The 15,405-nt window shown below is 38.0% G+C and overlaps 1 protein-coding gene across 3 annotated transcripts in view; it reads left to right on the top strand.

The window, feature by feature from the left end:
- The window catches only part of SIL1 (SIL1 nucleotide exchange factor), a 500,357-nt gene that overhangs the window by 440,422 nt on the left and 44,530 nt on the right, over positions 1-15,405 (top strand). For all 3 annotated transcript variants that reach the window (XM_044069009.1, XM_044069011.1, XM_044069010.1), the window contains exon 7: positions 1,355-1,476. In XM_044069009.1, the coding sequence (XP_043924944.1) occupies positions 1,355-1,476 (122 nt within the window). The remainder of the gene's footprint in view (positions 1-1,354; positions 1,477-15,405) is intronic.

Below are 15,405 nucleotides of genomic sequence, written 5' to 3'. Positions count from 1 at the left end.
CCTTGTGCTGATCCTTTTCTTCCTGTGATTTTATTGCATCAGGTTTCTGGGTCCACATTTACTGTCTGCTTCTGCCTAGCTAGATACCCACACATTAAGTAAAGTAATAGTTTTGCATGATTTTCTTCATAATTTGTCGTGAATGTCAAGTAGTCCTGATGTCTTGTTTACACCTTTACATTTCAAGCTCTTTAAGGTCCTTTTCTCCCATATACTTTCAGTCACTTCCCCCCACTCACCCATTAGAACTTGTAAAACTAAAAATGCTTTCATATCCTTTACCCTGAATCTCGAACAAAACTATGTAAAGTTTGCTTTTGTCTACTATTACTTTTTCAGTCTGTCTGTATTTGCACCTGTTTAGTCTCTCTACAGTTATATATATGCTCACATTTTGTGAGAAGCAGGTTTCCCACCCCTTATATTCTTCTCTTCATGCTGCTCTTTCTTACTTTCCTTTTTAATTGGCGAGACAGCCCTTTTCTTTTGCTATGCTACCTATTTTGTTTAGTCTTTTCTAGGGTTCCCATGTGTATTGTGACAGAGTGGCTTCTTCCCTTTACAGGTTTTAATTAACACCTTAATGCATTTTTAATTACTTCCAGTCCATGGTGATCTTGTTACAGATCCTGTCAGCATTTGTCTCAATTTCCATGTTTTTTTTTTTTTTATAGTTATTTTCAACATCATTTGTGTCATGGCAGGAAGAAGAGATCAGCTGCATTATCCATTAACAATATTTATAAAATGAAAATGTCATCATGTACCCCTGTGAAGCCCGAGAACTTGCAGAACAGTTTGTGTCCAAGTTTTAAAGGACAGGCATGAGTTATCACTGTAGTTTTACGCTGAATAGTTTCTTGTTTTCCGGTATGTTTTCTTTCATCTGTGTTAGTGTGGCACATTTACATGACAGATGGTCATGTCATGTCATGTCAAATATTTGGGCAGCTGGTCAGCTGCCATGAGAAAGTTCTGTGGAATGTCACCCTCCCCACCAGTGTTTCTTTAGCAGACGTATAATTTCAAATCTCTGTTATCAGTGATGCAGGTGGAAATCCTACCTTGGAGCCAGAGGGTCACACTGGCAGACTTAATTTTGAATATCATCAGAGAAAAAATTAAACATATTACTGGTGTCAGAAAAACTGGGAATAAGAGAGCAAAGGTAGGTAATATTTTTAGTGGTTGTGGACGTAATGAATGTAATTTTTTTTTTTTTTTAATATTTGACATAAACGTAATTAAAACCAATATGTTACAGTTAATTGCTTCCTAAGATATTTTGCAATTTATTTCCAGCAGTAGATTCATTCATGTTGTACTAATGTTATTACGGCATTCGTAATTGTAGGTGGACAATGCACAGGACTTGGTTTCACTTGGAGGGTTCCATCTAGTAATTAATGCACTGAACAGCACAGAGCCCATATTGAAAGAGCACGCAGCGTTTGTGTTAGGATCTGCAGTCTCCAGGCAAGAAAATCCTTATTTTTCAATTTTTAAAAAAATATTTCATATGTAGATGCAGTCATAAATAATGTAGTCAACCCAAAGCAGCCCATTGCATGAAGTATAATCTTTTGCCTTTATATTAGTTGCACAATCTAAGAAGTTGAAGTATCTGATGATGATAGCAGCCGGATGTGTAGTCTGTGTAAGGTGGTTTTCTGTTAAATCCTTTGTTAGATTAGTTGTAAGGTGTTTATTTCAGAAGTGTGTCTTTCAGTTCAATGTCTTTGTTAACAGTGTTAGTGTCAGTTTCTTACCAGTCATTGCATTGAATGACCTTATAGTAAGACTTAGTTGGTGAGCTTCAGAAAGCTGATACACAGTTGTGTTTGGTGTTTAGAAAATGACTTAAGCTTGTTGGTACTGATCCTTATGAGAGGTTCAGGGCCATGTTTTAGCACCCACAGTGAGAGTTGCACTAGCTTAATGCTAGTATGTACAGCAGAGATTCAGAAGTTGTACTCTTGTTACATATCAGTTACACCTCTGTAATGGTGATTCATATGAGATGGGCACAGACTGTGTGATTCATATGAGATGGGCACAGACTGTGTGATTCATATGAGATGGGCGCATTCTGTGATTCATATGAGATGAGCGCAGTCTGTGATTCATATGAGATGGGGGCAGACTGTGATTTATATGAGATGGGTGCAGACTGATTCATATGAGATGGGGGCAGACTGCGAGATTCATATGAGATGGGGCAGACTGCGAGATTCATATGAGATGGGCACAGACTGTGTGATTCACATGAGATGGGCACAGACTGTGTGATTCACATGAGATGGGCACAGACTGTTTGATTCATATGAGATGGGCAGAGACTGTGTGATTCATATGAGATTGTGTGCAGACTGTGATTCATATGAGATTGGGTGCAGACTGTAATTCATATGAGATTGGGTGCAGTCTGTGCGATTCATATGAGATGGGCGCAGACTGTGCGATTCATATGAGATGGGCGTAGACTGTGCGATTCATATGAGATGGGCGTAGACTGTGTGATTCATATGAGATGGGCGCAGACTGTGTGATTCATATGAGATAAGCGCAGACTGTGTGATTCATATGAGATGGGCACAGACTGTGTGATTCATATGAGATGGGCACAGACTGTGTGATTCATATGAGATGGGCGCAGACTGTGTGATTCATATGAGATAAGCACAGACTCTGTGATTCATATTCGATGGGCACGGACTGTGCGATTCGTATGAGATGGGCACAGACTGTGTGATATGAGATTGGGCACAGACTGTGTGATTCATATGAGATTGGGCACAGATTGTGTGATTCATATGAGATTGGGCGCAGACTGTGTGATTCATATGAGATAAGCGCAGACTGTGATTCATATGAGATGGGCACAGACTGTGTGATTCATATGAGATGGGCGCAGACTGTTATTCATATGAGATGGGTGCAGACTGTAATTCATATGAGATTGGGCGCAGACTGTGTGATTCATATGAGATTGGCGCAGAATGTGTGATTCATATGAGATGAGCACAGACTGTGATTCATATGAGATGGGCGCAGACTGTGTGATTCATATGAGATGGGCGCAGACTGTGTGATTCATATGAGATGGGCACAGACTGTGTGATTCATATGAGATGGGCGCAGACTGTGTGATTCATATGAGATGGGCGCAGACTGTGTGATTCATATGAGGTAGGCACAATCTGTGGGTATTAAACACTACCTTTTTGCTATACAGAGCTTCAGATGAAGACAGTTAATGCAGGTGTGTGTGTGTGTGTGTGTGTGTGTGTGTGTGTGTGTGTGTGTGTGTGTGTGTGTGTGCACGCATGCGAATTTGTGTGTATGATAGTTATGGAGGCAGAGCAATGTTGACATCACCAACATGGTTACAAAAACATAGTGCAAAATGTCTTGGCTGCTACAGAGAGCAGGTACTTGTAAAACTTGTGTGACTACTGGTCTAAGTTCCTGGATGTGTTAGAATAAAAGAAGACGTGTTACTGCGTGACAGATGAAAGAAGGCTTTATGAATTCAGCAGTCATCAATAGGTCTTCATATATGCTGGCAGCATCACTGTTATTGTTTCATAAATAAGGAGATCAGGAAGCAAGAGGAAGAAAGGTAGCTGCAACTAGAATAGAAAGGCCTAGAATCAGCCAGCAGATACTGACATGAGAATCCTTAGATAGGCAGCCACTGACAAAGGCAGTCAAAGGGTCAGCCTGTCCAAAGTACATACTACTAACCTGCGTGTTTACACCAGTGTTCATTACAGCAGGCAAAGTCAGAATTGTCCTAAGATCTGACCGCATTATTTCAATCCAGTTCTTTATTGTAGTTGAGGTGCTGAATGCCAGGTCATAGAGGAGAAAATGAAGTGGCCAAAGTCCAGCACCCCTTCATTAGACGAAGTGTGCCGCTTTCCCTTTCCAGAAGCACTGCCTGGATAGAAAAGTAACTTTTAATGGCATAGCCAACCCATGTATGAAGGATGTCTCCATCAGAATAATACCTACTTATCCAAGATTTCAGAGTCTGTCTAGATCTGTTAGCTGATTCTGAGGATGTATTTTCTTTCAGCTGATACTCTGCAACCTGGCGTCATCCTGCTTTATTTATTCACTTACTTAGCATTTGTTAGCTAGGTGGTGGACTGGTTCAAAGAACTTTAACAGCCGCAACCCAAGGCATTAGTCAAGCATGGTATAAAAGAAAAAATTCACACAGTAGTACATGTGTAGTATGAATATCAGTACAGGAGACTCAGACCATTGAAAATATCTTAGTACAACCCAGTGTGAAGTAAAGAAAGGTTATACAGTTGTACACGTACTACACAGTTAGATCTTGCTAAAACCATATCCACTCACCAGATCAGGTCCATAGGTCATAGGTAGTTAATAGGCCGTTAATCTGTGAAGATTATAAGAAGCCTAGCCTTACATTCACATGGTAGTTTTTAGCCCTTATATTTTGTGTATAAATAACCCAGAGTTAGGCAGAACAAGGCTATAGTAGGGCATTTACTTGTTGCCCCTATCCATAGGGGCATGGGTGGTAAATTGAGAGTGAATTTGCAATTTCCTAAGAGTAAAGATGATAGCTGGGAGCCCTTCCTGCATGTCATGAATACCATATGATGTACATTGCCAAACAGCACAGTAGCATGACGTCCGTCTATTGCAGAGTCATGCACGTGGTTAGTAGAGCACTGAAGGATGAGATGGTGCATTGTGGTGCAATCCACTACACTTGTTGTGACAGGACTCCAACAGGATGTGGGTGGGAGGCCTGAATTTGACAGAGCATTGGAAAGGAGGAGGACAGGCTGCAGTCCTGAGGTGCTTCCACCTGTAAGGGCACAACAAAGCAGTGCAATTTACAGTCCTCTTGGTGGGGGTGCAGTTAGCCCAGGCACAGGGAACAGGCAGGAAATTTTGCAGTCATATGTGTTGACGGTGGCACCCAGCCAGGACCTTCACAGTACAGGCAGGAAGGGAAGCAGAATTGCAGTGTACGTGTGTGTGTGTGTGTGGGGGGGGGGGGGGGGATTACCACCAGGGTGGACATTGAGAAAAGGCAGGCTGAATCGTAGTCCTGCTGTGTGACTGTCTCCACAATGTTGTATAAGCATACAGACAGCAGGGCAGGCGAATGAGGATGTTGGGTCTACAGTACAGTGGGCACATGCTATGCTGCTGGCACGGGCACAAGGAACAGCACACATGGCTTGCACAACCACACATGCCATGTTATAGCATAGTGCCAAAACAGTTACCTCACAACAGTGCACAGAACTGTGACTACCACATTGTTACTAAGGGCAGTCAAGTGGCAGGCCTTGGACAGTCCTGCATAAACCGCTGATCAGTGTGTGTATACTCACAGTTGTAGCTGTGACCTGTTGTGGCACCAACAAAGAATGGCAATACCTAACAAAGTTTACCCTGCAGGAGATTAAAGTGCTGCTGCAAGCCCTACAGAGATGTGTCAGGAGAATCCTAGACAGAGATAAAGGACAAAGCCTTCTGAGACCAGATGTGGCTCAGAACATCAGTGTAGTGGGCAGTCACAAAAGGATGCTAGTGTTATGTGCATCACAGGGTCACCAGCATGGTCCTGCTTGCCATCACCAAGGCCAGGACAGAGCTAGGGACATGTCAGCCACTAGGGAAGCACCACCAGCATAACATCAGATGTGATGTTATCCTGTCTCGCCTTCATTTTTAACTGGTTGGGTTCAGAACCCATCCTCTGTTCCGATTCAGCCTTATACAAAGGCTGAGGTCTTCCACTAGTTCATGGCTGTAACCCTATCCCATCATGCCCTTGGAAAGCTCCCCAGATCTGATTTGCCACTAAACAAGATTGGGTACTTGCATACTGGTTCTGGCTAAGTGAAATTTCTTTCTTCTTTTTTGGATAACTGTCAGTTGATTAATATAGTTATATTCTACTAGTGTTTATCAGATAGTTTTAGTGTCTGTTGTTTTTTTGCTGTTGGCCGTCGTTTCTTCTCTAGGCCTTTTCCCTATCCTGGCTTAAAATTAATATTTCTTAAGCCCATTTTTAGGTAGAGGGCTCCCTTCCTTTTACCTTTATAATCAGGCTCATTTAAGTTAGAGAGCTTTTGTGACATTGAGGTTTTTCCCCCTTGTTCCCTTTGAGTTATCATGCAAGCTTGTTTAAATTAGAGGGTTGCCCGTTGCCTGTTTAATTTAGAGGGCCTTTCTTCCTTAAGTTTAGGCAGGATATTTTTTTAGGCAGTCTAATTTAATTTAGAGAACTGCCTTTTTTCCTTTCTAATTGAAGGGCTTTTTCTCTGAGTGTTTTTTTTTTTGGCATATTTGCTTCTGTTCTTGTTTTATATATATATATATATATATATATATATATATATATATATATATATATAAAAAAAGTAAAATAAAAAGTAGTGCTAGTATAATATATATATATATGTGTGTATATATATATATATATATATATATATATATATGTGTGTGTGTGTGTGTGTGTGTGTGTATATATATATATATATATATATATATATATATATGTATGTGTCTGTGTGTATATATATATATATATATATATATATATATATATATATATTCTTATACTAGCACTACTTTTTACTTTTGCAGTTATTAGCTATTGCTGCTGTTATTCACAGCTGTAATGTTTAACGATCCTATGGAAACTGAACCCTCTGGTTTCAAGAAATGTAGTAAAAAATGTTGATGACTGACAGTCGCACCATTTCTGTGTACTGTCTTGGAGCAGTTCACTTGCAGGAGTCCTGTTCCATCTGTCAGTCCTTTAGCCATAGAGTTCTGCTGGAAAGAAAGCATAAACTCATTTTGAGAGGTTTGCTGAAGACCCCTTTTACTGAAGCTATTGAGGAAGGTCAGAGTTCTTCAAAATTGGCCAGATCCCATTCTTCAAAGTCAGAAAAGTTGGGGAAGAGGTCATCTTCTTCTAGTGCTGAATCTGAACCACTTAAAAGGTTGTCTAAAGTGTCATTTCTGGACCCAAAGGCTGTCTAGCTGATTTGCGGAGCCGGTCCCCAGAATTGGAACCGGTTTCTTCCACTTTGAGATCTCCTTTGCTACATTCTGCTAGATCTCCTGCTCTCTCCTCTCAATCTTCCAGGAGCCTCTGTGATGATGATGTAGATTGTGTGGTGCAGGGGTTGTTGAGGACACCGGTGCTTGCCAAATTGTTTTTGGCTCCAACCCAGAGGGATTTGGAACCAACCAAGCCTACCCTTTCACCATTGATTCCTCCTCCAGTCCGATCTGAAACCTCGGAGCCAGAATGTCTTGAACTGATTGTAGTGGAACCATCAGAGCCGAGACCTGTCCCAGGATCTTCGGTTCCGACTACTGCTATGACATCCTTGGTTCCGTCTGAACTCAGAGGAGTCTAGGAGCCAATGCTCTTTGGTCGGGTCCAGGGAAGAGAGTCGAATAGAACAGTTGTCGGATCCAGACTTGCCTCTCGGGCTTCAGCGCTGGTGAGTACTCCTTGAATCCATGAACAAAATACCAAGCGTCTGTGAAACAACCCGTTTATTAAAACTGATGTACTGAAGTGCTTTTCGTTCAAGTAATACACGAACTTCATCAGATACCATAAGATTAAACAATACTGTTTAAATAGTATACGGAATCAGTCAGCTGGTAAATTAATTAAAAGCATTAAAGGAATACATTTCTTATATCAAATCAACCCATAAATACCATAAATGATTGCAAAATTCTATAAAATGCTTAAATCTCCCATACAAAGCATATCAACTAATTCAAAAAGCACAAATAAATACAGAGAAAACAGCAGTCTAACATAACTAGAAGCTACCGCAATATAAACATGAAATAACTTTATTCTTTTAATTCCATATTTATATCTGTATTTTTTATATATATATATATATATATATATATATATATATATATATATATATACACATATGTACATACACAAGTATTGTGTATATATATATATATATATATATATATATATATATATGTGTGTGTGTATGTATGTATGTATATATATATATATATATATATATATATATATATATATATATATATATATATATATATACACATATGTACATTCCATATTATATTAGATATTTATTTCATTTTAGGAACATCCACTGGACTTCTATACTTATTACCCAGGTCTTACATATACAAATATTTTATAAACCAAATTACCTGCGAAGGCTTTTAAGTTTTAATATAACCATAATTGAACACATATCATTAAGGCCCGGCCAGTTATATGCATATAGTCTGATCTGCCATAATAATTCCTGCCTTTCAAGTTCTATTTCGACAGGTCCCCCTCTTATATTATGTAACAGTTGGTCGAGGATCCAAAATTTAAATACATGTGTAGGATGTTCTAACACATGCTTGGCTAATGCATTTTCTTGTTTACCTTTACTTATACTATAAGTATGTTCGTAGATTCTGTCTCTTATTCTACGAATAGTTTTGCCCACATAAAAACATGGGCAGAACTGGCATTTAGCCAAGTATACTACCATTTTAGAATTACAGTTAAATCTACCTTTACTTTTTAAATCCAAATTTTTAATAGTTATTGTATTATTCACCAAAATGTATTTACAATAAGGACAGGAACCATATGTATACATACCCCTTTTATTGTTGTTGGAATTATTGTTATTTTTATGTATACCTTCCAAAAGTTCTTTAAAGTTCCTGTCTCTCCTTACTGTGAATTTTGGTGCTTCCCCTATTTTTTCTTTACTCTCTTTAAGAATGTTCCAATTTTTAGATACAATGCCTTTCAAGAAATAAAAATCAGAATTAAAAGTCAAGGTGAGACTGTACTCAAAACTTGGGGTTCTCTCCATATAGGTTCATAGGTTTATACTAGGCTATCTGCCCTAAGGCATTTATAAGCCTAGCCCAAAGTTTTGTGGCTTATGCCACCCCTTATATGAAAAAATACTGTGCCCATTAGTTTGTTGTGCCTCTGTCCAGCAGTGACACAGAGATGATTCCCGGGGTAAACCTGCGATCTCCCATCCACAGGTCAAGATTTCTCTTGAACAGAGCCAGCGAGGTGCTCTGCCTCACATGGACCGGGATTTTATTCCACAGCATAGGGAGTCTCTGAGTGATAAATCTATCCCTCCAGCACGTCCTGTTTATATCCGTGCTAAGGTTTAAGTCGCTTGCTCTAGTGGTTTTGGTGGATTTGGATTTTTTGAGGTGGAGCATGTCCATTAAATACATGGCCTTGTATGTCAGGCACATGTCACCTCTGAGCAGACGGTATGCGACTGAATAGAGCTGGAGTTTCTTCAATCTGGCAGCATATGACAGATTTTGGAGTCCCTTTATCCTTTTGGTGAGGAACTTTTGGGGTCTCTCCAATTGCTGCAGATGTCGGGTGAGATGCATCCCGAATGGGGCATTGTACTCGATCATTGGTCTGATAAATGAAGAGTACAGGGGAACAATGACCTCACTAGATCTGGATGTGAATCCCTTCATGATCAGGTGGGCAATGTAGAAGGTCTTTCTAACCACTTTAGCAACGTGAGTGTCAAAAGAAAGGCCACTGTCAACCTGGGTCCCCAGGTCCCTGATAACCTCTTCTGTGCTTAGTGGATTGCCGCCTATATGGTAGCTTCGGGTTACCTTGTTTTTCCCGAAGGGTATGACTTTACATTTTTTGGCGTTTAACTTCACGCCATGGCTCTGGCACCAGCTATCTGTTTCCGTGAGTCCCTTCTGAAGGATATCCGTGTCCGATGCACTTTCCACTATGGCGCCCAGTTTGCAGTCGTCTGCAAACTTTGTCAGCCAAAGTCCTCCCATGTTGGCCTGTACTTCTGAGAAGTAGATGCCGAACAATAGGGGGCCAAGGACCGAGCCCTGTGGGACACCACTTGTGACCGGCTTGGAGTCTGACATAGCGCCAGCAACTCTAACCCTGTGGGTTCTGTCCTTAAGCCAGTTTGCAACCCATCTTGTGACATATGGGTTTACATTTAAGCTGGTAAGTTTTTCTACAATACCCGAGTGGGGTATTGTGTCGAAAGCCTTTGCAAGTCAAGGTAGGCTGTATGGACTGCCTTTCCCTCATCAATGGCCTTGGTGACTGTTTCGAAGAAGTCGACCAAGTTCAAAAGGCATGATCTGCCCTTGACGAAGCCAAACTGGGTCGGGTCCAATGTCTGCAAGTCCCCTATGTCTTTGTTTAAGAGCTCCATTATGATCCTCTCCATAGTTAGAGATTCCACATTCCACATTCCACATACACATCCAATATCCATTACTTCTATGTTGGAATCTATTATTTCACCCATGAGGTCCTCGTGGGTATTTACTACTATTACTTGAGCATGTACTTCCATGTTTTTTCTCACTGTTGGTGTATAGACTCCCCTATTTCTCTTCCTTTGAACTTTATCTATTAAGTTATCCAACATAGTATTTGGATAAGCTCTTCTCAGGAACATCTCTCTCAAATTATTGCATTCTTCATGGAAATCATCCTCTCTTTAAATCATTCGTGCTGCCCTAACCAGTTGTCCCTTGACAACTGACCTTTTATGAAACATAGGGTGAGCACTAGAATAATGTAAAAAAGTATTTGAATAGGATGGTTTCCTATAAATTTGCGTCTCATACTTCTTCTCGATATTGTTTTTAATCAGGAGTACATCTAAAAATGAAATTTGTTTCTCCTCAAAATTATATGTAAGTTGAAGGAAATCAGTACTTTCATCCAAATACTTTACCAGGCACTCTGCCTGGTTTTGATTTCCCTTGAATAATATAAATACATCATCCAAGTATCGAGTGTAGTAAGTAATTTGGCAATTTATATGTTCTTTATTAAATATATAGTACTTCTCCCAATAATTCATAATGAAGTTAGCAAAACTTGATCCGCAGGGTGACCCCATTGCCACTCCGCTTTTTTGATGAAAAAAATTATTTTTAAAACTTATATAATTATGGGCCAGTACTATACTTAATAACTCTTCAACTAACACTAGTTCAGATAGAGGTGCTCCTTTTTCTTTTATGTTCAAAATCACCCACTCAATACCTACATCTTGTGGTATTGAGGTATAGAGGTATTTTACATCAATTGCGAGCAAATTATTGTGTTCATCAAACCGTATATTCTTAATCCTTTCCAAAAAAGACCAAGAGTCTTTACTTATACAGGCTTCAGACCTTACATATTTCTGGAGAATCTTATCCACTACCTTAGCACATGCATAGGTTGCACTATTCCTGCCAACTACTATTGGTCTAAGGGGTGGATTACTCAAGTCTTTATGTATTTTTGGCACCCCGAATATAAGTGGAGCAATAGGTGATGGCATTATTAAATAGTTATATAACTCTATATTGATTCTCTGTGCTATAAATAAATCATTTATGTACACTTTTATTCTGTTGTTAGCTTGATTATATTCATTAATGGACACTTGATTATAGGATTCAGATGTCAACATTAATTCAGTTCTATTTTCATAATCTACCTGGTACATGAAGACCCGACCCCCACCCTTATCTGGCTTCATGATACGAACTCTAGTATCTTTTAAATATTGTATCCAGGTTTGTTCTTCATTTGTAAGATTGTTCTTAACTCTAGTCTTTCCTCTTAGATAGTCCATATGTCTAAAATCAAGTTCACACATTTTTTTCAAAAGTGTATAGCGAGTTATGCAACGGTGGATTATAAGTACTTGCAATCCTAAACTCATTCTTATCCATGTTACTCATATTACCCAACAAAACTGCTAAATTCAGTTTTCTCACAAAAATTTTTAAGTCCAAAATGCAGTTCGTAACATTCAATCTTTTGGTAGGAATGAATGTGAGGCCTTTTGCTAATAAGTTAGCTAGTTCAAGAGGGACATGAACCGAAGAATAGTTATATATTGAAAAATCCCCCTCAGAATTCGTAATAATCAGAGGGGAAATATCTGGAACCAGGTGATTTATTTCCATTTGTTGTGTCTCTTTCTCTGGTTCCGTTTGTTCTGCATTCTGCCCCTCTAAAAACCCTGTTGGTTGCCCCTCTGATTGTTGTTAGACTGGGGGTTAGATTTGAATTGGTTTTGTAGGCGTTGGCTTCTACGATGCCCCTCATCAATATTATTATCTTCCATTTGCATGTTCCTATCAGAACACGCTCCCTGTGTAGTTGTTTCAGAGATGTAGCCATCATTGTCTGAATTTACACGATTTTGTCCATTCATGACTTGTTGATTATTATTAATATTTCCTTTTTCTTCTTTTCTATACCCTTCTATTTTCCATTGTTGTGCTGGGGGTGGAGTAGGGTAAGCCAACCCTTGTTCATACTGCAAGCAATCACGATTTAATTTCTTACATTTAGTTATTCTCGCTTTATCAATGAAAGAATCAATAGTTTGGAATATATGTGCATATTCAAATTTATATCTTAAAAAATCAGGAGCATTTTAATTTGAGTGTCCAAGTCAGTTATATTATCCTTTAAGTCTTCAATTGTTTTACCATAGTTCACGTTCATTAAATCTAAAAGTTCAAGTCCTTGTTTATTAAATAATTTAACTAAGCCCAAGTGGAATTGGGAACCCACTGTCAGGCCTGTCGGATATTGGCAGATCCTGAGTCCCTTTGGTACCAATTCTAATCTCAAGCATTCATTAAAATAGTCAATCTCCAACAGTAGTTTCTTATATTTTAACAGAATGTGATCAAAATGATTCATTAAGTCAGTTATGTTTGACTCTTCCCTAGCCGGACTCACCATTGTAGTGGCTGGATTCATTTGGGTCAAGCCCATGGGAACAGAAAGCCATTCATTAAGATTAGGTAGTCCAATAAGCCCTGGGTTCGAGTTCACACTGCTATTACCGACACCTGAATTATTCCGAATAGTGTTGTTACTACTGTTGCTTTGTTCTTGATAAGATGACCTCCTTCCATCAGTGGGGTCCATAGATGAAGGAAAAAACATTTGTTGTTCACAAGGAATAGTACCCGATGATACATGTGAAGATAAATGATTATTCGTCCCCGTTGCTGTTAGTGGAGCACTGTTTGGATTATTGGCGCCAATATTCAAATCCTGTAGGGTTCCATTACTTTCCAACGCAATGGAACTCCGGTGCTGCTGATACTGATTATGTAGACCGCTCAGCGAGTCTACTTTTTCTGTAAGTCTTTCAGCTTGTTGTGCCAAAGTTTGCACCACAAGTAATAAACTATTATTACCAGCTTCACTCGATGGTCCACCAGCCGGTAAACTTGAGGTGGAAGGAGATAATGCCATGGAACTGTTTAACGGACTGTTTGGCATATTCAAAACTGCATACAAAAACAGACAAAACACTGAAACCTCCTTGAATCCACGAACAAAATACCAAGCGTCTGTGAAACAACCCGTTTATTAAAACTGATATACTGAAGCGCTTTCCGTTCAAGTAATACACGAACTTCATCAGATACCATAAGATTAAACAATACTGTTTAAATAGTATACGTAATCAGTCAGCTGGTAAATTAATTAAAAGCATTAAAGGAATACATTTCTTATATCAAATCAACCCATAAATGCCATAAATGATTGCAAAATTCTATAAAATGCTTAAATCTCATATACAAAGCATATCAACTAATTCAAAAAGCACAAATAAATACAGAGAAAACAGCAGTGTAACATAACTAGCAGCTACCGCAATATAAACATGAAATAACCTTATAACCTTATTCTTTTAATTCCATATTTATATCTGTATTTTTAAAAATTTTATATATATATATATATATATATATATATATATATATATATATATATACATACACACACAAATATATATACATATAGACATATACAAGTATTGTATGTATATATGTATATATATATATATATATATATATATATATATATATATATATATATATATATATATATACATATATACATTCCATATTATATTAGATATTTATTTCATTTTAGGAACATCCACTGGTCTTCTATACTTATTACCCAGGTCTTACATATACAAATATTTTATAAACCAAATTACCTGCGAAGGCTTTAAAGTATTTACAGTAAGGACAGAACTTTTGGAAGGTATACATAAAAATAACAATAATTCCAACAACAATAAAAGGGGTATGTATACATGTGGTTCCTGTCCTTACTGTAAATACATTTTGGTGAATAATACAATAGCTATTAAAAATTTGGATTTAAAAAGGAAAGGTAGATTTAACTGTAATTCTAAAATGGTAGTATACTTGGCTAAATGCCATTTCTGCCCATGTTTTTATGTGGGCAAAACTATTCGTAGAATAAGGGACAGAATCTACGAACATACTTATAGTATAAGTAAAGGTAAACAAGAAAATGCATTAGCCAAGCATGTGTTAGAACATCCTACACATGTATTTAAATTTTGGATCCTCGACCAACTGTTACATAATATAAGAGGGGGACCTGTCAAAATAGAACTTGAAAGGCAGGAATTATTATGGCAGATCAGTCTATATGCATATAACTGGCCGGGCCTTAATGATATGTGTTCAGTTATGGCTATATTAAAACTTAAAAGCCTTTGCAGGTAATTTGGTTTATAAAATATTTGTATATGTAAGACAAGGGTAATAAGTATAGAAGTCCAGTGGATGTTCCTAAAATGAAATAAATATCTAATATAATATGGAATGTATATGTGTGTGTGTATATATATATATATATATATATATATATATATATATATATATATATATATATAGATAAAATTTAAAAAAATACAGATATAAATATGGAATTAAAAGAATAAGGTTATTTCATGTTTATATTGCGGTAGCTGCTAGTTATGTTAGACTGCTGTTTTCTCTGTATTTATTTGTGCTTTTTGAATTAGTTGATATGCTTTCTATAGGAGATTTAAGCATTTTATAGAATTTTGCAATCGTTTATGGTATTTATGGGTTGATTTGATATAAGAAATGTATTCCTTTTAATGCTTTTAATTAATTTACCAGCTGACTGATCACGTATACTATTTAAACAGTATTGTTTAATCTTATGGTATCTGATGAAGTTCGTGTATTACTTGAACGAAAAGCGCTTCAGTATATCAGTTTTAATAAACGTGTTGTTTCACAGACGCTTGGTATTTTGTTCGTGCATTCAAGGAGTTTTCAGTGTTTTGTCTGTTTTTGTATTCAGTGCTGGTGAGCTTGGCTTCTACATCTGTCTCTGAGCCAACTCTCTTGGTTCCGGGGATGCCTTCTGGTTCCTCAGAGCCAGGAGTTTCCTCAGATCAGGGGTGGGAGGCATTCGAGGTGATGAGGAAAGTACTGTCTCCACAGACGGGTCCAGTC

The sequence above is a fragment of the Protopterus annectens genome, chromosome 4.part0, assembly GCF_019279795.1.
Source record: "Protopterus annectens isolate FY-2018-M chromosome 4.part0, PAN1.0, whole genome shotgun sequence".
Classification (NCBI taxonomy): domain Eukaryota; kingdom Metazoa; phylum Chordata; order Ceratodontiformes; family Protopteridae; genus Protopterus; species Protopterus annectens.
The sequence above is the reverse complement of the archived record's forward strand: the minus strand, read 5'-3'. Positions and strand labels throughout refer to the sequence as shown.